Source organism: Myxocyprinus asiaticus, chromosome 49, assembly GCF_019703515.2.
Source record: "Myxocyprinus asiaticus isolate MX2 ecotype Aquarium Trade chromosome 49, UBuf_Myxa_2, whole genome shotgun sequence".
Classification (NCBI taxonomy): Eukaryota; Metazoa; Chordata; class Actinopteri; order Cypriniformes; family Catostomidae; genus Myxocyprinus; species Myxocyprinus asiaticus.
The window spans coordinates 14425635-14451846 of NC_059392.1; the positions used below are offsets into that span (position 1 = coordinate 14425635).

The following is a 26212-nucleotide window of genomic DNA, read 5'->3' on the forward strand; positions in this document are numbered from 1 at the left end:
CAATGCCTCGCATTGACGAACTGCACGATCGGTTAGGTGTGGCTCACTTTTATTCAACACTGGATTTAACAAAGGGATACTGGCAGTGCCCTTGACTCCCATGTCCCGAGAAAAAACTGCCTTTTCCACTCTGTTTGGGTTACACCAATTTGTTACCCTTCCTTTCAGTTTGTTTGGGGCCCCGGCTACATTCTCCTCCTGCATGCCGCATATGCCGCTGCCTATCTGGATGATATTATTATTTATATTAATGATTGGCAGTGGCATATCCAGCACCTGAGGGCCATCCTGAGTTCGCTAAGACAGGCAGGAATCACAGCGAATCCGAGGAAGTGTGCAATTGAACGGGTGGAAGTACAGTATCTGGGTTTCCACTTGGGTCATGGACAAGTGTGTCCCCAAATTGGTAAGACAGTATCCATTGCGGCTTGTCCGAGATCCAAGGCCAAAAAGGAGGTGAGACAGTTCCTGCTGTCCGCTGACTGATCTTACTAAAAAAGGAACACCAGATCTGGTCCAATGGACGGAGCCGTGCCAACAGGCGTTTACACAAGTGAAAGCTGCATTCTGTGGCGGGCCACTCTTGCATTCTTCTGACTTCTCTTTCCCTTTTGTGTTACAGACAGATGCGTTGGACAGGGGGTTGGGGGGCGTATTATCCCAGGTGGTGTAAGGGGAGGAGCGCCCCATGCTGTACATTAGTCGGAAGCACTCGGTGCGAGAGAGGAAGTACAGCACGATAGAGAAGGAGTGTCTGGCCATCAAATGGGTGGTCCTCACCCTCCAGAAACTACCTGCTTGGGTGGGCATTCACCCTCTGTTCGGACCATGCCCGCTCCAATGGCTCCACCGCATGAAGGATACCAACATGTGGATCACTCGCTGGTATCTGGAACTTCAGCCCTTTAAGTTTGAGGTGGTCCACAGGCCAGGGGCACAGATGGCTGTGGCCGATTTCCACTCTCTCTAGTGGGGGTATGTGGAGGCGGGGACGTGGTCGAGCGCCGATCTGTGGAGAGTGAGGCCGGGAAAGCCCATTTTCAACCACCTGTGTGTGTAGTTTTTGAGTGTTTCTCTGAAAAGCTAATATTGTTTGTAAATAAAGACTGTCCTGTTTGAAAGGAGAACGCTGTCTCCTGCTTCCTCATTCCCTGGAACAAAGGGATTTGCTACAATGCCATTTAAGTCAGAGTAAAACTGACTAAAATTAATGAATATGACATGAAGAAATACTGACTCATTTTAAAATTGCATTTTTCATCAAAAGATAAAACTATGACTAAAACAAAAAAACTGTGTAAATACTGTATTAAGACTGGCCGTAGCTTCATGTTTGCCCACTCCTTTAACTCTGACGGGTGAGGCACTGTCAAAAGACAGTCATAGTGACTCTGTAAAGTATTGGCACTATGAAACCATATGCTTTTTTTTGGCAATTTTTACAAATTGAATACACTAAAAATCACATTACCACAAAGAACATAAGCATTAAGTGAAAACACTGGACTGTAATTGTGGAATATTTCACATTCAGAAAAAAGGTTTATATAATGAACTCAAGTCACCTGCTTGAAACACATTAGAATTACAAGTTAGACTCACGTGCAACGTGGCCCAGTAAACCTCTCTGGGCAGAGGCAGGAATAGCTGTTTATGCCATGCAAGCAGGTCCCTCCGTTAGCACACTTGTGCCCGGCACAGACATCCACTTTCTCCTCACAATTAATGCCGGTGTAGCCGCTCTCACATGTGCAGTTGTACGTAAGACCATGCACACTGCAGTAGCCATGGTGGCAGGGGTTGGAGGCGCAGGTGTCTGTGTTCAGCTCACAGCGATTGCCGACCCAGCCTGGCGGACAGAAGCAGTCGAAGATGTTGAAGAGATCCTCGCAGATGCCCCCATGTAGGCAAGGGTTAGGTTCACACACCACCTCACCAACACATCCGGTCTGGACAGATACCTCAGATATCTTTTGGAACTTCTCTTCCTGTGTGCGTGGAAACCTCACCTCTGCGGGTCCATAATACGGAAGCACGATTCCACCAATCTCAACATTACTCAAACAACCAATCAGATTCCAGCCAGACTCGGGGCCCAGTCCTCCCAGGAGAATATCTACGCTTTCTCTGAGGAAGTCCAGGTTTCCAGCCATGGAGTCAGACATTGTTGGCTCGTCCATTTCATTTAGGGGAACCAGGGTCCACTGTGAGCTGTTAGCCCAAGGATTGGCCATTAGGAGCTCCACAACATGCCACTCTCCATCAGCCACTGGCCTTGGACTGTATAGAGTCAGGGGTGGGAGAGGTGATGATGAGGAGAAGGAAGATCCGCTGAGAAGCTCTAGGACCAGAAAGCCATCCTGAATGGACACTGTGATGAAGTCAGGACCACTCTCCGCATGTAACACCGCTGCATTCCTTTTATGTGTACGGATGTTGAAAACAATGCTTGTGAGGTGGCGCGAGATCATCCCGTTCCCACGGTATACGAGAGTAGTGTTATCCTGGAAAGTCACATTTGTAATGCCTGCATGAAACAGAGGCAGAAATAGCTTACATTACATTTCTATAACAATTGTTAGACCACATGAAATCAACAGTGAAGTTCTGTGGCTGTTCAGACTGAATGTGTTCTTGCGCTGAAAAAAGCAATAAGCAGCGCAACAAACAGAACAGAATGCAGGTATCTCGAGATGTGTTTTTAACAGATGAAGTTAATTTTACCTTTACACAGCATCTAAAAAATTTGTGCTCCTGTGCGAAACATTGAAAAAACAGCAAGACGCAGAGCAATGGTGTGGACTGAACGGCCCCTTAGTCTATGTGTTTTTGCGTCAAGGTAATCTATATGCTTGTTTACTCTTTAATGTTCATAAAATTCACTTTTAGCAGATATACGCAGTTAAAATATGGACCAAAAAGATTGGCAACTCATCCTGCACTCACTCATTCTGGCTAATCAAATGCTCTCAAAACAAGAATGTCCCTCCTAATACCACCTGCCTCTGTCTAGTAATAGTAAGTAGCAAATCATGTTCATGGCTGTGACGTAAACTAAAGGCTATTTAAAAAAAACATCTGAGGCAGCCAGCACGGTACGTATGCTAATCCTCTTTTGTGCCATTTAATTAACAGATGAAGGCTCTGTCCTGAAATTGGCAAGTCATTTAGCTTCTGAGAGCTCAATTAAATACATCCTTGTGTTTTCTGTTAAAGACAAATTACTGTATGCTGCAAGATGCTCTTCCTGAGTGCAGACTATGACTTGAGGCTGAATCAAATGAATTAACATGACAGACGGATGTAAACCGTACTCAGTCCAATGCAGACTAATCCTACCATAAACAAATCTGCCCCTGAAGAACTAAACTGTGTAGACATATGTGAGATTAACAATTAAATGATCAGGCAAGAGATTCCCAGTCTCTGAAACAATTGTGGTCTGGCATTCAATAAAAACCTATTAATTCAGGCTGCCAACCAGGCTCAGTTTGGTATGATTCAGTGATTCTTCCCACAATGGTGAGATCTATAATTATGTCTAGAGCATTACAAAAAATTAGACATTGTTTAGGGATTTTTATATTTTCATAATAATATAATATAATATACAGTGCATTTTCCTAATTTTTGTGTTGACAATTCAATCCAAAGATCTGGCAATCAGTTTGAAACCGTCCTGTATTTAATCCTCAATATTTCACCAAAGTGAATGCTAGAATTATCGATAATTTTTCATTTGACAATGTTGACACATGTTGAGTGATAGTCAGTCTATTAAATAGGAAAAAGATACAAAAAAATGAAAGCTGTAAGATTCACCAAAACATAGACGAATACCTCTGTGGTATATAATCGGCAGTCTTTGATCGCTTAGTGTGACATGTTCGCAGATGGCCACTTAATTGCCTTTGCGATGGATCTTAGTCTCCAACAAACTTTTTGCAGTGTCATAAATTCATGCAGTGTGACTGCTTCTAACAGAAAATGAGATAAAACTCCCAGTCAGTGCTGTAAGTCAGGACAATAGACCTTTTTCACAGACTGTGATGACACGTTTCCGCCTTATGTATCAGCTTAAATCTCGCAGTTTTTTTACATTATACATTTTTTAAATATTGAGTGTAAATTTATAAAATTATGCTTTGTGTTATATTATTCTGGAATTAGTTTTAAAAAATGAATTACCACAGCTGCGAGGGGGTTTCTAATACAGCTTCTGAGAGAGTGACAGTAAATTTGGCATCTTCTCCTATCTGAAAGTCTTAATCCACCGCTCTCTATTTTTTTCCCTTCTGGAAAGTCATTCAAACGTAATAGTGGATTTTTTATTTTGCTCTTGGAGCAAATGGGTAAGTGAAAATAATATTTGCTGTGATCTCCCATTCACTGCTGTCAAAGTTTACCCTGCAAACTTTTACTTCCGTGTTCCAAAACCCGGAATGTGAAAAAGGTCTATTGGTGCCAAAGTGTTGGCCATGATTTGTATCGTACAGTCTGACATAACAGTGTGCCATGGCTTTTACCCAAGATCTCACTAGGATCATATTGTACAATCTGACAGGCAATAATCATTAAAGGCCAGGAAAAATTGCACAGTGTGCACTCATGTTTTAAATTTCTTACAGATTATGGTCAGATGTTTTAAAAACACTCACATTCATAGCCCTGGTCAAGGGTCCTGCATGCTGCTTGTGGTGGGCAAGGAGAAAGTTCGCACCACCTCACCTCCTCACAGTGCCGCCCTGCTGTGTTAGGAGGGCAGTTGCATGTAAAGTCGTCCCATAAAGAGAAGCACATGCCACCATTTTGACAAGGGTTTTTCTGTAGAGGAAAGTGGTACAAAATTTAATGATACAAAATTGCCGTTAAAATGATCCGATGAATGTAAAATTGTATTTAAAACATTTATTAAAGGTAAGAAAGGCTTTAGTAACAGTAAGATCAAAAAAATCTTTTGAATCTGCCTAGTGTTTTGGATTAGTTTCTTGATGGATAAAACCCAAATTCACCCAAGGACGGGGATCATAACAAAGCCAAATAAGATAAACTGCTTTTTTCCACCTAGCTGCCAGGTCTAGTTTAACCTAATCATTGACCTGTTGAAGCTGAGAGCTCATGGCATTTAAAGGTATGGTTCACCCCCCCAAATAAACATTCTGCAATTCTGGGAAGACAGGAAGCCATACACGTTTCGAACAACATGTAAATCATGACAGAATTTTCATTTTTGGGTGAACTATTCATGTAACATTGTAACTTACAGAGCAGTAGTCATCAGTGGTGCATCCTGCGGTAACATCAACCATGCGGTCTGGGTTGTATGACACTGCAGAGGTGCCAAATGGGAAAAACTGGAGCTTCCTTTCATTAAGCTGCACATCCTGCAAGCACCCTTTAAAATAACCACCATAGGAAGATGTATCTCGTCCATCAACCAGCCCGCCAACATAGACCTTAGCCCCAAGCTGAACGGAAACAGGTTGAACATTCGTTGATTTAAATTCCCGATCTGACTCCTGTAGAATCATTAGACCTTCCATGATGGTAATTCCGACAAAATGGATCTCACCATTGTTAACCAAACTTTCACCTGTAATGATCTTCAAGTCATTGACTTGCACTTTTAGTTTTCCCTTTTCAAGCCACAGTCGCAGGAATTCACACGTGCTGTTGGCGAGCAGCACTAACAGACCGGACTCCTTCCGTGTGCGCAAGAACATGGACAGAGAGAGTGTGCCTGATTCTGATGTGTCGTTGATGGTGAAAACAGCGTAGCTTATGGAGTCATCCTGCCCGAATCTGGCTGTAACATACTCTGTGAGCGAAAGAGAAAACAAACAAGATTTAAAGGGAAAGTTGAACCAAAACCTAAAATTCTGTCAAAAAAGTAAGTTATACATGAGGATGGGTACATAATGACAGAATTTTCAATCTTACATGAAGTATCTCTTTCACACTTTATTGGAGGAATTCGCTATGAATGAATTGCGGCCATTAAAAGCACCATACATGTGCATGTGTATCTGCACTGGTTTAGCGACTGATTCACTAAAAGGAATTATGCAGATCAGGCGACAGTGCAAACACACTGAAAAAATCTGTGCTGAACACAATTTGCACAGCACAGTTCTGATCTTGCAGGTCGGTTCTGAGCGCTATATTTCTGAGGATGCAGCAGACCACTGTTATCTGGCTTACTCTGCCAGGACTGTACAGCATCAGTCCACTACTCTGATCCAGACATCTGAATCATCTCTTTATCATGCTGAAAGTGCACTTGACTACACCGCACGTCTGGATATATGCCAGGTAAAAATGCAAATTAATAATGATCAATAGCATTATTGATACTGCCTGCTTTCCTCGGGGGTAATAGCTCAATGTTTATTGCAGCAGACAAATAGCACAGAGTTTTGTGAATGAAGCGCAATCTATAGTGAGCCTAATTTACATAGAAAGGAAGCTTGTTTGCACGGAAAGGAATGACACTGACTTAATTTAAGTACTCAAAATGCACCGCTATTTTAGCACTGATTGCGCCTTCTTAAATAAGCTTGCGGGTGGTTAGTGAATAAGATGCAATTTTTGCATTGAAATACCTAGCGCAAAGTGGTGCAACTGTTAAGTGAATTCACCCCTAAGAGTTTCTAGAGCTCTTCTAGTGTTATTGACTATAGTAACTTGGACCCTTATATGAAACTTAAGAACTTAAATTTATGGCAGATAATTTCATAGTGCCCTTACCCTCATCACAGTTGTGCCCCTTATACGGTCGTGGACACTTGCACCGGTATCCTTGCCACAGGTTAACACACTCTCCATGGTTCTCACAAGGTCCAGAGAGGCATCGATCGTGATGGTTGCAGCCTTGCATGACATTTACCGTTGAGCTGCTCAACCAGTCCTCCGGCACCATCAACTGTGAGTCCACCAACAAGTCCCTCATGCAGCCAATGAATGATCCAGATCCCCCTCCCTCATCCAATCCTCCAACAAAGGTGCTTTGTAGAGCCGACTCCAGCTCAAGGGGGCCTATCTCCACTTTGGCAACTCTACCACAGTTATCTCCTTCCTGGCAGGGGTCCAGAAGTTGCAGCAGCAGGGAACCTTCCCCAAGCACGGACTCTACCGTGTGCCACTCACCATCAGATACATCCTGAGGCAGTGTCAATGTCCAGCTGGTGGTGTCTGGCTGAGGGTCACTCTTAAACTCGAGAACCAGGCGGCCCCTTTGAAGCTCCAGGCTGACAGTGGCCCCTCCGCTACCTCTCTGGAACAGCAATGTGTTCTCCAGAACTGTTCGAAAGCCTAGCGTGATATTAAAATATGCTTCTGCACCTAGAAGCGGTGTCTGCAGGTGCAAGTAGCCTCTGGTTGCATCGAAGGAGAATGCAGTGGGTGTCTGGCAGTAAGAGCCTGTGTAACCTGCCTGGCAAGTGCAACTGTAGCCGTGTACACCCTCGCTCAGGAAGGGCACGCAGGCAGCCTTGTTCTGGCACTCATGGCCCCCACAACCCACCAGGGGCTCACTACAGTTGCGGCCCCCATACAGGACACCGTCTTGGCTCTCGGACAGGCAGATGCACTTGTAGCTGCCCAGGAAGTCCTCACATGTGGCTCCATTATGACACGGGTTGGCGGTACACGCGGTAATGTTCTGTTCACACAAGGCACCTGAATCGAAATGGGAGAGCCCAAGTTAAGTCAAGTTTCTTACAAATAAACTTTTAAGAATGATTATTGTGCAAGAACGAACTGTTCTCACTGCAACTGTATAACAAGCTCTTATTGTTTTTCCCATTATTAAACTTTATCAACAAAACTTGGCATTTGTGCCAAGTAAGAATTTGGGCAGTATCTACATTTACAGCTGATACAGGGATATTGTGGGCAAGTTTTAGTCAATAATCCCCCAGGAAAACAAATATGCAAAGCTGGTTGCATAACACTCATGCACTTCATTAGTGCTACCTCAACCTGAGTGGCAACTGAATTTTACTTTTGGAAAATAACAAGTTCCTGTAATTGAGTGTCATTCTCAAAAAAAGAGACATTTTACTGAATGATTTTAAAATGTCTGGAGGACACATTAAAGGGGTAGTTCTTCCAAAAATCTTTTATAAATCATTTACTCACCCTCCATGTTGTTCCAAAACCAGTAAGGGGCTGTTCACACAGACTGCGTCCTTGTGTCTAAAAAATCTAGACCCACCGCAGTGAATGGAACAGAATGCAGTTCTTTTTAACTTGACACGGCATCTAAAAATGCAGCATTCCAGCTAATAGTCAATGGCATCCATCTAGCGCATGTTTACATAGAAAAAATATTGAAAAACAGTGCAGATGGATGGAAAATTGTGTTCAGGGTGAATGGCCCCTAAGATTTTAATGTTAGGGCCTGACAACCTCAGTCATCATCCACTTTCATTGTATCTTTTTTTACATACAATGGAAGTAAATGGTATCTGAGGCTGTCTGTCCCTTAACATTCGGCCTAACATGTCCTTACATGTGTCACGGATGAAAGAAAGTCATATGTGTTTGGAATGACTAATGATGACAGAATTTTAATTTTTGGTCGACCTATCCCTTTAAGATTTGAAAAACACAACCCATGAAAACAATAAACAAAACTCAAGTAACAACACAACCTGATGACCTGAATGTTCACATGTTTTATTACTGTGTTAACATAAGATATACTTTTCAATAGGCCTAACTGATAGCACCACTGAAGAGCAACCAAATTACACAGAACAACCAAAAACAGTGTAATATTACCTGAAATGAGCAACAGGACACTCCAAATCCAAACCACAACTTCCATGGCAGTAGAAGTCTACCACTCAACTTAACTTCCACACATCTGTTGAGTCATATTGCCTTTTGTAGGGGTCAATAGGCAGTACAGGCCATCCTAACAAATAGCTTTCAGTGGACATTCCTTTCCTTCTAGAAAAACTGTGTACTGTAATGCTAGGTCCCCATCAAAGCCAGCTCCCGAGGGATTAGCTTAATACAACCTGAGCATCTTACAATGGCGAAGACCAATTATAGTATCCGCCTCTGTCCTGTCCAGGACCGGCTGACCTGACATAAGTTTTAGAGAGACATCTTTCCATAATCTAAAAGGTAAAAATAATTTTGAAGGGACCTATCAATGAACCTGTAGAATGAATTTGTGTTATGTACTGCCTTATCCACTAATCCCTAGATCAGCATACACTGGGACCCAAAAGTCTGTGACCACTAGTGAAAATGCTTTTATTTTGCCTTTTTCTAATTTAATACAAAATTTATCATTTCTAATTATATAATTTTTTGGCGATTCGCATTATTTGTGCATATCGCCACCTACTTGGCTGGGAGGAGAATTTATAGTAACAAAGGACTTAAATATTGATCTGTTTCTCATCCATATCTATCATATCGCTTCAGAAGAGAGAGGGGAGAGAGACTTTTGGACCCCATTGTATTTTCACAAAAGCAAAAAAAGTGGTTTATGTATGAATGATATGTCTTGAGCTACACAATTAAAAGCAGCAACACCTTCCAAAAAATTATCTTCTGAAGATAAACCTTTTTCAAGTCATGATCCTGTTCTGCATATTAAGTAAACGTGTTCATTTAATAACCATATATTGGCCTGTGTTTCTGCAGTTACCTGAGAATCCTGGTGGACACTTGCAGATGAAGCCAGCAGCATACCTGGGGTCGTATCGAGTAGGCAGCAGGAATTCAGTGCCATAAAGGGTCTTCCAAGAGAGCTCAACGCAAATGCCTTTATTTACACAGGGACTGCTTTCACACTCACTGAAGTCTGTCTCACAGTTACGACCCTTGAACCCTGAAACAAAGCACATATAGATAGATAGGTGGGTAGATGGATGGATATATTGACAGATAAGCTGATCTAAGTTAAAAATTTACCATTATATTCTTATTTACACAAATATGCTCCATGAAACTCACCAGGCCAGCAATTGCAAGTGTAGTTCCCATTTTCATCCTCACAGAGGGCGCCATTGAGGCAAGGTTGAGACCAGCAGGGCGGAAGTGGGATTTCACAGTGAACACCAGTAAAGCCAGTTTGCGAGCAATCACAGCGGTACCTTTCAAAATAAAGCGGTAATAAGGTATTATATGGTTTAATTATTGATTTATGTAACTACTTAATGATTTAATTAACCCATTTTGAGTACTTTAGTCCTCCATGTTCTCAAAAAAAATATCTAAAACTTTGTTCTATTAATGGTGAATGAGGTTTATATTTATTCTGTATGTAGAATGAGACACAATTGTAGTAAAAAAAAAAAATAAATAAAAAAAAAAGATTTGTAACCGAAACCTATAAATTAACTATGAACAAGTAATAGTTCGAGTATTTAAAAAAAAATTATTACAATAAAATATAATTAAATATAATGATATTGCATGTATGAAAGATTTAAGAAGTGGGAGGCACATAACTTAAAAAGTAAAACAATACTAAGAAATATAATTTTATGTAAAAAAAACAAAAAAACAACAACAAAAAAAAAAACAAACAACAACAAAAAAAAAATCATATCCTGTAGAAATAAACAACCACCATGAAAATATATTTACCTATTTATTTCATCCACACACAACGCCCCATTTTGGCACGGCTGCTCACTGCATTCATCAATGTTGGTTTCACAGCGCTCCCCCTGAAAGCCCACCAGGCAGGAACACGAGAAGCCATTGATGTGGTCATAGCAACTGCCGCTGTGGAGACAGGGCTGTGATTGACACTCGTCAATCTGAACCTCACAGCTGCTACCTGGAACATCAGAGACAATGGTGTTGAGTGCAAAGATGCCAATCCGCTCTTTGTCGAGATGTCTGTATGGCTTATTACACATGCCATCTGGATGGGCCTCAGCCAGAGAGTGAAAAACATTGTGGATTAAACAGAGTGTAACTGTGAACACTTCCATCAGTCTTTAGGGTTATTGATATGCAGTGCACAGATTTTCCTTCTCTTGATAATATTTGTCTACAGTTTGCATTTGTTATTGACATCATGTGTGTTTAAAGAGATAGTTCACCCAAAAATAAAAATTCTCTCATCATTTACTCACCCTCATGCCATCCCAGATGTGTATAACTTTCTTTCTTCTGCTGAACACAAACGAAAATTTTTAGAAGAAGATTTTTCTCTGTGGGTCCATATAATGCAAGTGAATGGTGGCTAGAATTTTGAAGCTTCAAAAAGCATATAAAGCAGCATAAAAGTAATCCATATGACTCCAGTGGTTAAATCTATATATTCAGAAGTGATATGATATGTGTGGGTGAGATACAGAAATATTTAAGTCCTTTGTTACTATAAATTCTCCTCCCTGCCCAGTAGGTTGCAATATGCACAAAGAATGTGAATCGGTAAAAACAGAAGAAGAATGTGGAAGTAAAAGTAAATATTAATAGTAAAAAAGGACTTAAATATTGATCTGTTTCTTCCCCACACCTAACAAATCACATCTGAAGATATAGATTTAACCACTGGAGTTGTATGGATTACTTTCATGCTGCCTTTATGTGCTTTTTGGATCTTCAAAGTTCTGGCCACCATTCACTTTCATTATATGGACCTACAGAGCTGAGATATTCTTCTAAAAATCTTTCTTTGTGTTCTGCAGAAGAAAGAAAGTCATACACATCTGTGATGGCATGAGGGTGAGTAAACGATGAGAGAATATAATTTTTTTTGGTGAACTATTCCTTTAATGTAGGGGAGACCGAGGCTAGCTGTCACAAAGTCTATATCTCTATAGGCCAGTGTCATCTATATAATAAGGTTAGATTTAAAAGGTTTAACTGTGGACATTAAAACTAAACATGTATTGTTTATAAATGTGAAGTCATGACTTTATTTCAGGTGTGTTTTATTTGTTGTAATTCTATCAAATAAGTTTGTTGGATAATTGTTGCCCTTTTTCATTTTTACTGAAAAGTGATTAAATACACAATAATAACTTTTAATCACACATATGTTAAAATAACATAAGATGACTTTTTAAGTTTGCAAAGTACTGTATATTTAAGAGAAAAGTATATTCCCCTCAAATCAGTGCTAATAAACAGCAGGTTCCCCTTTTGACAACTTGCCCCATATACTGTGACAATGTGCCCCACTATAGGGTCAGATCATGTGTTGAATTAACTATATATTTTTATCCTGATCAATAGAGGTGGAATATTAGATAGCTTTTTCGTAGTGAAAATTTAAGGTATGTACCTGCACCAAAATTGACACAAAAAAAAAAAGAAATAAATAAATAAAAAAGGGAAAGGGAAAGTTTGACAACTAGCCCTAATCACCCCATTCATCATGCCGTTTATTCCTGTGTATCAAATGAAATAATAAAAGCAAACCAAAAAATGATTAATATAAATAAGAAGTAAAATAATAATAATTAATTCAGGTTAAAGTTGATCTATAAATATATTATTGTTCATATTTATTTCACCTAAAAATCACGATGTATTAACTACTTAAAATATTATGGTAGGCTACTCTATACTCCAATTATCATTAACCAAGATTAATAAATACTGTAAAAGTATCTATGTTAATTGAACAATAATAACTATTGGACCACCTTATTGTGAACATTTCAAGCTGCAATCGCACCATTCATCCACAAGATGGTACTGGTTACCTTTGGCACAAGTTGAGACATCTCACATGTCAGTTTAACAGGTGAGTCCCACATTTCAGGAGTGCATCAAACCCTTCCTTCCACTCACCTGTGTATCCAGGCCTGCAGAGGCAGATGTAGTGACCGATCTTGTCCACACAGGTGGCTCCGTTCCTGCAAGGTTTCGACACGCATTCATTCACCTCAATCTCGCAGCGCTCACCCTGGAATCCCGGCACACAGAAGCAGGTGGGGCCACCCCCTCTGCTCCGACAGATGGCTCGGTTGCTGCAGGGGTTGGGGGAGCAATAATCCACCTTTTTCTCGCAGAAAGTCCCAGTGAAGCCTTCTTGACAGATGCAAGCGTACCCTGGGCTCCTGTCTTGCACTGCCAGGCAGCGGGCACTGTCCCCACACAGCCCCTGAGCGCAGAGCTGGGCATTAGAGTGGCAGTCCTTCCCCAACAAGCCTGGCTCACAATGGCACACTAGTTCCCTGGGGTGGGCGCTGGTGGACTGACATGTCGCATTGCCCTGGCAGATGGGCGGTTGGCAGAGCACACTAGAAGAATGGCATTGTGTGCTGGGCAGGGCTGGCAGGGAAGACTGACACTGGCACAGGAAGTCAGATGGGCCTTCCCTGCACTCTGCCCTGTTTTGGCAAGGATTGTCCAGGCAGAGGGCTGAGGTCTTGAAAGTGGTTAAACCTACAAGGATTTACAAAAACTTACACATCAGTTGAAAGTTTTCTAGTTCTATGATGGATGTGAAACCAAATACCAAATAACATTTATAGCAGCTAGAGGGGTCATTGAATTAGCTGTAGCTTCAAGCTACTCATAAAAAATTAAACAAGTTAACTAAAGTAGTTAAACTACAGTCAAGCTACTTTTTTACAAGAAGTGGCTAACTACATTGAAGCTGTTTAAGGAGGAAAATATTTTTAGTAGTGGTGTCACTCGAAAAAAAATTGTAATATATATGTATTTTTTTCTTAACTAAGATGGAAATAAATGCATTTTGACAGGAAAAGTAGTATATATGGTGACAAATTTCAGCACTTTCAAAATCTGTGATTAAGCACATAATTGTTTTGTAGTAAAATGCAATTAATCACAGATTTTTTAAATCTGGAAATTTGTCACCATATATACTTCTTTTCCTGTCAAAATGCATTTATTTCCATCTTAGTAAAAAAAAACAACAACAAAAAAAAAAAAACAATATGTAACAATATAATGCTTTATTAACATTTTCCAAACAAAGCCTTCCACAGTATAAAGATAGAAATGCACTAAAATAGCACCAATTCAAGTAAATTTAACGTTTCCAAAAGTCTTCCTGGGAGTTTGACTAATTGAAAGAATTAGTCCCCACATGGGCTGCATTTTCATAGTAATGGACATTAAATCCCTTAAACTCTCATCCTCCACAATATTAATCTGCTGGTAGACTGTGGCTATCCGCTTTGTTACAGCAGTAATGAAGCCGCGTTCATGATTCGTGTCAGGGTTGTCAGCGCTGCTTTGAACTCCACATGAAAAGCGCTTACTTGATGTGCTTGTGTGGTAATTAAAATGCAACTTACCTCCTGAGCTTGTTTTGTACATCAAATAGCGTTAAGAGCTCCTTTCTCCATCATTTGATCACTGACAGGGAAGCACTATTGTCTGTGAAGTGTGCATCAGTTTAATGACTTCGGGCAGACACATCAACACATCACAAAGGTTCTGCCCATCCAACAAGTGTTTATGCTGGTTTACTGTATGCTGTATTAATGGTACATGCGTTAATCGCAATTAAGAAAAATTAGCATATTCAACTTTTTAAATTAATTGCATGAGATAACCCGTTATTTCTGACATCTCTAACATTTTGTAAAAAAGGACTTGATTTTGATTTTGATCTGTTTCTTACCCAACCTATCATATCGCTTCTGAAGATATGGATTTAACCACTACAGTTGTATAAATTGTTTTTATGCTGCCTTTAAAAAATGTTTTAGCTTCAAAGTTTTGGACCCTGTTGACTTGCATTGTATGGACCTACAGAGCTGAGATATTCTTCTAAAAATCTTAGTTCGTGTTCAGCAGAAGACACATCTGGGATGGCATGAGAGTAAATGATGAGAGAATTTATTTTTAGGTGAACTATCCCTTTAAAAGTGTTTCATCATAAACATCTTTAAGAGGTCTTTTGGACATTCAAGAGAAAAAGTCTTAGAGACATGTTGCAGACAAGCAAACACTCTAACACTCTAGCCTTGCTAGACCCCAGACTTGCCTCGAGGCCCTCCCCAGAAACTGTAAGGCAGTAGGGATATTTTATCTGTCGTATTTAAAAAATAAACAAAAAAGCTTACTGCACTACTAAAACTAGCAAACAGTAGCATGTTTCATTGGTGGAAGACATTTCATGAAACTAGGGATGGACTGGATGGAAAAGTCCCGATGGGCCGGTCTGTCGAGTAGTGGGCCACTCAAAGTTCTCAAAGTGTGACGAAACGGCACTACCCAATTTAAACTGCACAGAGTATCCGCCACCGGCCACAGCTGATGCACCCCTGAAACTGAATTCTTCCACTTTAAAATGTTCATACTATGTCTATTTTAAACAAAATGCAGTTATAGTGTGTTAGGATCATATTGAAGTTCATATTGATCTGTGCTGTGATGTATACATCTGTGGTTGTGCATGTCAGCTTTGAGTACCACTAATCAGATCATAGGGTTTATTTGACTGCACTGGATTAACCTGTAAGTCTTACCTACTAAGGATAGCTGTGCTTGCCAGACCCTTTTAATGAAAGCGGGTGGAATCGTTCTCAGACATTACTTGAAGCCATCAAACTGTCCAAAGATGCATGGGAACAAAAGCCAAAGGCTCACAAAGCTCTTTAACCTTGATTAGATCTGTTTTCCACAATCAGTAACAAGGGTGATGCATGCAATGCATCTGTCTTAGAATTACATGCGATGCTAAATATTCTTCTTTTAATTTTTTTATTGGAAAGGAATAATAATAAACTGAATATCTGCTGGAAACAAATTCAACCAATGCATATATGAGAAAATAAGAGTTAAACTGTTCATTAAAGGAGTCAATACAAGTTAAGCTCAATTGACAGCAGTTGTGGCAAATTGTTGATTACCACAAAAAATTATTTAGACTTGCCTCTCACTTATAAAAAAAAGAAGCAAAAATCACAGTTACAATAAAGCATTTACAAAGGAAGTGAATGGGGCCAGTCCATAAATGTTCAAATACACACAAAAGTCACAAGACGTAAACAATATGCGTGTTAACATGATTTTAGGGTGATAAAATCAGGGATTTAATGGTGAGATTACAGCATTTACTGACTTTATGCTGTCATTATAACAAAGTTGTAGTATTGGATATAAATTTACACAGATAAGTTAAGTGATTTTATTGCACGGGTCTCTGATATACATGATTCAGATTGGTCAACGGCGCCATCTAGCTGCCTTATATTTCAGTGATCTCTTTTATCTCACATAATAACATAATTTCAACACAAATCAATATTTAATGTCCATTTACTAATTTATTTGGCAAGTTGTCTTGTAATAAGCTGAATAATGAGCAGTCTGACAGTCATTTTCGCAAAATTAACAACAGACCTCCGACGCAAACCAGAGGTTCAAATCAGCTGTTCAGCTATTTCTTTCTTCTCACATAATAACATAATTTCAATGCAAATCTATATTTCATGTCCATTTACTTATTTATTTGGCAAGTAGTCTTGTAATAAGCTGGATAATGAGCAGTCAGGCAGTCATTTTTGCAAAATAAACAACAACAGACCTCCGACGCAAACCAAAGGTTCAAATCAGCTGTTCATCGATTTCTTTCTTCTCACATAATAACATAATTTCAACGCAAATCAATATTTCATGTCCATTTACTTATTTATTTGTCAAGTAGTCTTGTAATAAGCTGGATAATGAGCAGTCAGGCAGTCATTTTTGCAAAATAAACAACAACAGATCTCCGACGCAAACCAGAGGTTCAAATCAGCTGTTCATCGATTTCTTTCTTCTCACATAATAACATAATTTCAACGCAAATCAATATTTCATGTCCATTTACTTATTTATTTGTCAAGTAGTCTTGTAATAAGCTGGATAATGAGCAGTCAGGCAGTCAGTTTTGTTAAATAAACAACAACAGAGCTCTAATGCAAACTGGAGGTGCAAATCAGCTGTTCAGCGATTTCTTTCTTCTCACATAATAACATAATTTCAACATAAATCAATATTTCATTTCCTTTTATTTATATATTTGGTTAGTAGCGCTTCATATCCTGGTCCTGATCACCCTGTCGGGTTTAATTTCCGATAACAACTGGCTAACTGTACATTATCCCTAATTTAATGTTAACACATATAATGTTATGGTCTTGTGACTATACAGCATGTATTTGTAAATTTTTTAGAATGGCTTTAATCACTTCATTGTTAGTTCCTTAATGTGACTGCCATTTTTGTTGTTTTTTAAATTAACACGGGACTAAATAATTTTTGCGGTAATCAACATTATGCCACAAATGTTGTCGATTGAACTTAACTTGTAATGAATGAGGAGCATTCCTTTAAATAGTTGAAAAAACAGGCCACATAGTCACATGAAAGACATGAAAGTGTACACAGCTATGTAAGAAATCGATTGCCTGGGACAATGGTCAATTATTCAGTTTAGCAGACATTACACCAAATATTTGACCGCAGAACAGGTGTGTTCCAAATCGTACACTTCTGCAATGAAGTGTAACTGAAAATGCAACTACCCAGATGATGTATTTCTTCAGCTGAAAAACAGAGTATGGAATGTTGGACAATTAATGCACTCAGCGCTTGCGGCTTGCCCTACGTAGGAGTTTCCTGGCTGCGTTGCTGGCCTGACAAAACAACTGTAATTAATGGTGAATGTAGCAACTAGTGAAACTTCTGTGAAGACAACACCTTGCAAATATGAGTTGAATGCTTTACCATTAATCATCCTACATGTGAATATATACAGGGTTGGGGAGTAACAAAATACATGTAATGGGAATACGTATTTAAAATACAAAATATAATGCACGTTACCAGACACGATCATATTTTTTTATCAAGAAAATTCATGTTAGATCATAATTTCTTTTTTTCTAGTAAGACCTTTAATATTAGGGCAAAAATCGTATTCTTGATAATAATTTTTGTACTGTTTTCCTGTAAAAATATCTAAAAATCCTTAAAACAAGATCAGTTTCATTAATCTTGTTTTAGAAACAACACTGCATAAGATATTTAGGTTTTTCAGAGAATGCATTTTTAACATGTGTATTTTGTCTTACTGTACTGGCAGAGTTTTTATAGTCAAAACAATTGGAAAAAATCTACCAGTGCTGAAGAAGTAATCCAAAGTATTTAGAATACATTACTGACCTTAAGTAATCTAACAGAATACATTACAAATGATATTTTACAGCATGTACTCTGTAATCTGTAGTGGAAAACATTTCAAAAGTAAACCTCCCAACCCTGAATATGTACATTATTTGAGATATAAGTGTTGAACTGAGTTTGGCTAACATGCTAAAGCTAGCGGCAACACATCATGCATGTTTGAAAGGTTACTTCTATCAGCTGAAAAACAGCTAATGCTTCTGTGTAGTAAAAAAAAACGTTAGTGTTTTATTTGGGACGATACTGCACTTCATGGTTGAGTGCATAGTATATATTGTAAATACATAGTGTATAGTGCATCATTTGGGACACAGCTAATACTGTGTTTGACCAGTCAGAATCAAGAATTCCAGAGAGCCATGTAATAAGGGTCAGTTTATACACCTGACTAGTCACATCTACACACCCAGGGCCTGCACTGCTTTAGATAAAGGACATATATAAAAGCCACCAACCTGCATTCAGTCAGAAAATACCAGTGGCAATAATGCTCTGTTATCTATCCAAGAAATGGCTTAAACCTTGTGACAGCCCTATTCACTTCCTGCTTACAACCCAATGACGTTTGCAAACTTTGGAGTCTCAACAAAGCATCAAATTATGTCCCCATGGCAACCAATTCCATGCTTTCAGCTTTCCTTTTGTGAGGGTTGCCATGGTGATCAGCAATAGACATAAGTCAGTCATTTAGGGGGTGTCTAGAACCCCTATTCAGACCCTGCAGTGTGCAATGTCTTTTTATAACAGACTGTGCAGTGAGACAAAGTTTAATAGTGCAAGCAATCAAGACGGATTTGTTTCAGTGTAATTTTGCAATGGAGATCTGTATTGCCCCTCATTTACTTTCTGGGTACATTAAGTGAAATCATTCTAGATGAGGATATTTGCCTAGGAAAGGCAACCCAAAAAGTCTTAAAGAAGAAGATACATAATCCATAACTTATTTGAGAGCTAAACACGATACTGCCTTTTACTTCCAACTTTAAATCAAACAATTGCCTCTTGTAAACCATTTGGTAACAGGACAGGACCCAATTTTTATTATTTTTTTTTTTTTTAGTTTTAGGTGGATTTCGGCAAGATCAGCTTATAACAAGTCTAGACCAATGCTCAGCATGACCCCATGCATATTATTTGGGGGGTTCATAGAAACAGGTTTTTGAAATCCTCTAAAGATCTTACAATGCAAGACAAACTATCATATTCAATCTGCTATGCCAAAAAGGTGAAGTGCACACATTTAAATGCACAGGCCTTATTTGGTTTTGATGAAAGCAAGCCTTTTAAATGTGCCAGAGTGTAGAAAATGAAAAGCTCAGTTTTCTTTCTGAGTGTCTTTGATGCAAAGCCTTTTATGTTCTTAAGTGCGGATGCGGCTGATGCGTCCAAGGTTAAAATATCCCTGACCACACTCATGCGAAGCCATATTGAAATAAAAAGGAATAATATGAAGCTATCTGGGTAGACTGATATGCCTTTTTTTCATCTCAGGAAAAAAAAAAAGAAGAAGAAGAAAAAAAAACATTTATATTTTTTAACATATTTTTATAATATAATAAATATATATAAAATATATCTAATATAATAATAAACTTTTTAATGTACATCTTTAATTGTATATTTTAGCATATAGTAAATACTGTATGTACACAAAAATACAAAGAATAAACCTTAACAAATTATTTAAGAGTTAAGAAATCAATATAAACTTAAAAATCATATAGACAAAATGCAAGAATTTTTTGTCATATAGTTAAAAACAATTGTTCCATGTTATAATGAATCTACGTATATTATACTTCAACCATAAAAGATGAGATAAAATGACAAACAAATAACCAAACAGCAGTATAATCCTAAAAAGATCAGTATTTGAAGGTTACGTGTGCATTGTCTAGTAAATATTTGCAGTTTGACATTGGCACACAAGAATATTCAACAAGTGGACTAACCATTACGTCATGACTGCACTGAAGCAACAGGCTGTACTACTTACTTTCTGTCCACTGCAGAAGAAGGAACAAGACACAGGCAACTAATTTGAGCCTCACTGATTCCAAAAGTAAAAGATCCATATTTAAATGTCATTGTGATAGTGGGTTAGCGGACATGATCACAGTGTGTTACTCAAGCATCCTTCTATGACTGTCTGTCTGTGTGTTTTCCTCTCTGAGTCTTAGCACGCTCTCATTTACACACGCACCAATGAGGCGCAAACCTGCATCCTCAATACAAAGCGGCCCCTTGGGATTGGTGAAGACTTGAAGAGAGAGAGAGAGAGAGAGAGAGAGAGAGATGAGCGATCAGGCATGCTGTCTGAATTCTAATTAGCAGGTGATGATTGCATTGGATATTAAATAGGGAATGGCAAGCAAAATGCTGCTGTGAGGTCCTTTCTCCCTCTTGTAATCATGGCCTTACATCCACTCCACTGTAATGACTTCTCTCAATAACCTCTTAAGGTTAATTTCATGCAAAACAGACCAAGCCATCTGCCTGAATTTTATGGCTAAGCATCTGGACTGCCTTCCTATTATTGCCTTCTGAAGTGATTCAGACCTTTTATCTCACAGCTGTGAATTTCTTTTTCGCAATTGCGAGATATAAAGTATAAAGTCGGAGTTTATAACTTGCCAATGAAAGTCATAAACTTGCAACTGCGAGATAGGCCTATAGAGTCAGAGTTTATAACTTGCGTTTATAACGTGTATATCTCGTAATTATGATAAAGTTGCAATTGCGAGTTTCTATCTTGCAATTACGAGCAATAAAGTGGCAATTATGACTTTATATAAACATGCAATTACGAGATATAAACTAACAATTGCAAGTTCATATATCATGTAATTATGCGAAAGTCGCAACTGCAAGTTAATATCTCATAATTACGTGCAATAAAGTCGCAATTACGACTTTATATCTCACAATTGTAACTTTATATAAAAATGTAATTACGAGTATTAAAGTCGCAACTGCGAGATATAAAGTCGGAACTGTGTGATATTAAGTCACAATTGCATGATAGAAACACAGTTGCAAGTTCATATCATAAAATTACGTAAAAATTGGAAGTTTATATTACGAGAAGTTGCAACTGAGTATATCTAGTAATTATTAGAAATTAAGTTGCATATGCAAGTTTATATCTCGTAATTATGATTGTCACAATTGCAAGTTTGTATCTTGTAATTACAAGCAATACAGTGGTAATTACGACTTTATATCACACAATTGCAGCTTTATATAAACATGCAATTATGAGTATCAAACTTGCAACTACGAGATATAAAGTCACAATTACGACTTTATATCTCACAATTGCAAATTTATAAAAACATGTTATTACGAGTATTAAAGTCGCACCTGCGAGAAATAAGCTGAAACTGTGTGATATTCAGTCACAATTTCGTGATATAAACTCAGAATTGCAAGTTGATATCATGTAATTTTGTGAAGTCGCAATTGGAAGTTTTATATCTCATAATTACGAGAAGTTGCAATTGCAAGTTTAGAGTATATCTCATAATTATTAGAAATGAAGTTGCATATGCAAGCTTATATCTCGTAATTATGTTAGTCACAATTGCAAATTTGTATCTCGTAATTACAAGCAATACAGTGGTCATTACTACTTTATATAGCACAACTGCATCTTTATAAACATGCAATTATGAGTATCAAACGTGCAATTGCGAGATATAAAGTCACAATTACTAATTTATATCTCACAATTGCAACTTTATATAAACATGTTATTACGAGATATAATGTCAGAACTGTGTGATATAAAGTCTCAACTGCACGATATAAACTCACAATTGCAAGTTGATATCATGTAATTACACGAAAGTCACAACTGGAAGTTTATATCTCATAATTAGGAGAAGTTGCAATTGCGAGTTTACAGTATATCTTGTAATTATTAGAAATTAAGTTGCATATGCAAGAATTTATCTCGTAATTATGATAGTCACAATTGAGAGTTTGTATCTCATAATTACAAGCAATAAAGTGGTAATTACGACTTTATATCGCACAGTTGCAACTATCAATTGAGTATTAAAGTCACAAGTGCAAAATATAAAGTCGCAGTTACGACCTTATTTCTCACAGTTGCAACTTTATATAAACTTGTAATTACGAGATATATAGTTGCAACTGCGAGATGCAAGTTCATATCTCGTAATTACGAGCAATAAAGTCATAATTACGACTTTATATCTCAAAATTGCTACTTCATATAAACATGCAATTGCGTATATTATAGTCGAAACTGTGAGATATAAAGTCAGAATTACCTTTTTTATTTTGTTATTACGAGGCGGGATCAAGGGACCATATTCATGAGTCTATTTCCTTTGTTATTATTATTATTTTTTTCTTCTGATAAACAGAAAACACGGGCATAACATTCTCCAGATTATTATTTTCTGCATCTTTTTATTTCATATTTCGCATGAAAAAATAAAGACGTGAAGACGTCCAAACGAAATAAATACGAATATACACTACCGGTCAAAAGTTTTTAAACACTTATTCTTTATTATATATATATATATATATATATATATATATATATATATATATATATATATATATTTTTTTTTTTTTTTTTTTTTTTTTTTTTTCACATTTTAGAATAATAGTAAAGTCATCAAAACTATGGAATAACATAAATGGAACTATGGGAATTATGTTGTGACTAAACAAAATCCAAAATAAATCAAAACTGTGTTATATTTTAGCATCTGCAAAGTAGTCTCCCTTTGCCCAGAATTTGCAGACATGTACTCTTGACATTTTCTCAACCAACTTCTTGAGGTATCACCCTGGGATGCTTTTTAAACAGTATTGAAGGAGTTCCCATCTATGTTGGGCACTTATTGGCTGCTTTTCTTTATTATTTGGTCCAAGTCATCAATTTCAAAAACTTTTGTTTTATTAAATTTTAGTTTAATAATGATTTAAATTTATATGGTGGCACAATTATATTTTTGTCTACAAAACATATTTCAAACATTTAAGCATACGCCTTCAGATCAAAAGATTTTTAAGATCATGAGAAACATTTCAGTCAAGTGTTTCAAAACTTTTTACAGGTAGTGTATATAGAGATAGAGAGAGAGAGAGAGAGAGAGAGAGAGAGAGAGGTGACACTAAACATGTATGTTAAGCAAGCTAATGTCAGTTCACTTTTACTCAATAAAAACATGCAACGCATGGCCAGTTACCACGATATTTACGAAAGTGTAGCAGCTTTCTGCATTGTGGGCGTGTCTCCAGGTTTCTAAAGAAACTCCAGAACTTTGATTGGTCCGAGTTTGCTCCGATTTTCAACTATTGGACAACGGAATTAGTTGCGACGCGCTGATTGGCTGACTGCTCCACACTCAAATTCAAAATGTTTGACTGCACACTCTGCTTTTAAACGGCATTTCAGTACAGCAACTCGACAGCGTTGACACATGGATAAAAAAAAAAAATCGCCGTTCATTTGTATGAGTTATAAACATGTCGTTTAAAATCGCGAAAGCGGAATGTTTGGATTTCAGTCCAACATTTGATTCTCGTTGTGGTCGCGGTAAAACAAACCAAGAAAACAATACTTCAATACCCGTACTGAGTTTAGTTCAGTTTTCAAGAGCTCCTTTCGTGCCATTTGGGAGGGTCAAGTTAGGATCATCAAAATCACTGCCTTTACGAATTGATAATCCCACCGAGGATGCAACAACGGCAGTCAGAGTGGATAAAATCTCAGCATCCAAAGGCTTTTCAATTGATCAGACTTCTTTTACAATACAGGTAAGCGCGAGTATACCGCTGTGTCTCAGCCTAGCCTATGTAGACCGCATTTTGGGGCATGAAAGACAACAACTGGGTGAAGAAATGCATTGGGAGCCTTTACAGTTTTAACACATTCATGTTAGATTTAGTTAAGTAAAATAACAGTATTTGACTGTGGGAATGAGTGTTTATTGAAACATACAGTGGGTAACGTTTATTTATGCTGTATGTACACATGCACAATGTATTGTACATTTTAAAATGCTTGTCACTTTATATTTATATTCCAAGTTGTCTATAATCATTGAATGCCTCATACAAGTGCAATACTGCTGAGCTATTTTGTGTCAAGGTTATTTAAAATGCATTCTTTGTTTTTCAGCCTGAGGACAGTATTATTTTAACTGTCACTTGGACACCAGCTGAAGAAGGTGGGGTTCGAGAACTCCTCACATTTGTTGCAAATGGCATTGTCAAACATCAAGCAATACTGCTTGGAAAAGCAGAGGCGACAAAAAAGAAAAAGGTAAGGTAGAGCGAGAATAATGGAACACCTTTTGGCTTTTGCTCATTTATTACAAAAACATTTAGCCTAACATTTTGTGGAGTAATTGTAATGTAGGTATGTGATCAATGTACCAGTAAATGAGAAAGCTCTGGGTATTATGTGAATACGTTAAAATGAAAATATTAGTTAATTTTGAAGAAAAGCCTTTGTGACATTAGATGCAACGAAAGTTTGAAATAGAACTTGCATATTTAAAATACATATTCGAATTTTGCAAAGAAAATACACATTTAATCCCTATAGATACTTTTAACATGGATAAAAACAAGTGAAATACAACAGTAGTTAATTTTATCCTTCATTCACACTTAAACATTAACAGTTTAGCAAAGTCTTTTTGGATTAGGGATGCACCGATGTGTCAGCTGTTGATATTTGTTGGACAGTTATTGACCAAATTAAACCATTGGTTATAAGCCTGAAAACACCGATATGCAAAACCGATAGCTGATTTATCATTAATTAGTAACACACTTGCCGAAAAACCATAAGTGGACATGACAGTTGTGAACACGTAATTTACCTATAGGCTACATGATGAGGGAAGCTATCCAAAATGCTTTGATACCGGCAGAGTTTGACTTCATGACAGTTTGGCCTGCCATGTGTATAACAGATCCAATCCATGTTCAATGGAAATTATTTATTGTTAGAACAGTGAAAAAGCTTTTGTACTCTTATTTGTACTTTTTTAAAAGCATAATTCCAAAGTCAAACTTTTTTTTTTTTTTTAATGGGTTAAAATCATATCGGTGCATCCCTACTTTGGATGCTTTTAAAATTGAAAAAATGCCCCCACAATGAGTTCCACTGTTTTTATTTGCACTGTAGCACCTGATATAGTTATTAATATTTTATTTGCCTAGTTATACACATTATCACATACATTAGGATTCAGTATTGATTTAGGCCTAATTTTATGGGTAGGAGGTAATATATTCGCAGTCTAATTATTTAAAACGAGAACTAAAAGTATTTGAATGAAAGGATGACTAAGTATTTTCATACATCTAGAAAAAAATTCTCTCATTAACACACACAAAAAAAAATTCCTCAGAAAATTTAATCCAGGGGGCAATTGTAGCCTGCCCCTTAATGTAAAAGTTACTTTTTGATACTGATGCCTTGTGTATATTTTTCATGTGCTGGACCATCATTTCTGCTGCTCTCACATTAATACAGACATGAACATCACAGATATTTTTGTAATAACTGCTACGAATTTAGGCCAAAAAACACTACACTACACACCTTTTGGAAAAGCTATAACTATTCAAAATGCATGAATTGATCTTTTGTGAATAAAATTACAACCCTAAACCCAAACATTTTAACTAGTTTAAAACGCTTTTTCTTTTATGTGTCGATTGTCACTGAAACAGTACATTACTTTAAAGGAGTAGTTCACCCAAAAATGAAAACTCACATTATTCACTTACACTGATGCCATCCCAGATGTGTATGACTGTCTTCAGCAGAACACAAATTAAGATTTTTAGAAGAAGATAGAGCTCTGTCAGGTCCTTATAATGGAAGTACACTGGTGCCAGCAATTTAGGCAGCATAAAAGTAATCCATGCGACTCCAGTCGATCAATGAATGTCTTCTGAAGGGAATCAATAGGTTTATGTAAGAAACAAGTCGATAATTAAAATGTTTTTAACTTTAAAATCAGTGTTTCCATCCAGGTCTCTGATGCTAGTTGAAATGGCCAAACTCTCG

At 37.7% G+C, this 26212-nt stretch overlaps 2 protein-coding genes across 2 annotated transcripts in view; one reads left to right on the forward strand and one right to left on the reverse strand.

Annotated features, from left to right (window-relative positions):
* crb1 (crumbs cell polarity complex component 1) overlaps positions 1-20275 on the reverse strand; it is a 41063-nt gene extending 20788 nt beyond the window's left edge. Inside the window, exons 1-9 of the mRNA XM_051694275.1 lie at positions 20135-20275; positions 12778-13374; positions 10612-10807; positions 9976-10115; positions 9668-9850; positions 6748-7677; positions 5265-5818; positions 4659-4824; positions 1603-2527 (exon numbers count right to left, since the gene is read on the reverse strand). Coding sequence (XP_051550235.1) covers positions 1603-2527; positions 4659-4824; positions 5265-5818; positions 6748-7677; positions 9668-9850; positions 9976-10115; positions 10612-10807; positions 12778-13374; positions 20135-20213 — 3770 coding nt within the window. The 5' untranslated portion in view covers positions 20214-20275. The remainder of the gene's footprint in view (positions 1-1602; positions 2528-4658; positions 4825-5264; positions 5819-6747; positions 7678-9667; positions 9851-9975; positions 10116-10611; positions 10808-12777; positions 13375-20134) is intronic.
* A 3314-nt stretch (positions 20276-23589) lies between these two features.
* aspm (assembly factor for spindle microtubules) overlaps positions 23590-26212 on the forward strand; it is a 33532-nt gene continuing 30909 nt past the window's right edge. Inside the window, exons 1-2 of the mRNA XM_051693671.1 lie at positions 23590-23940; positions 24305-24448. Of these exons, the coding sequence (XP_051549631.1) occupies positions 23650-23940; positions 24305-24448 (435 nt within the window). The 5' untranslated portion in view covers positions 23590-23649. The remainder of the gene's footprint in view (positions 23941-24304; positions 24449-26212) is intronic.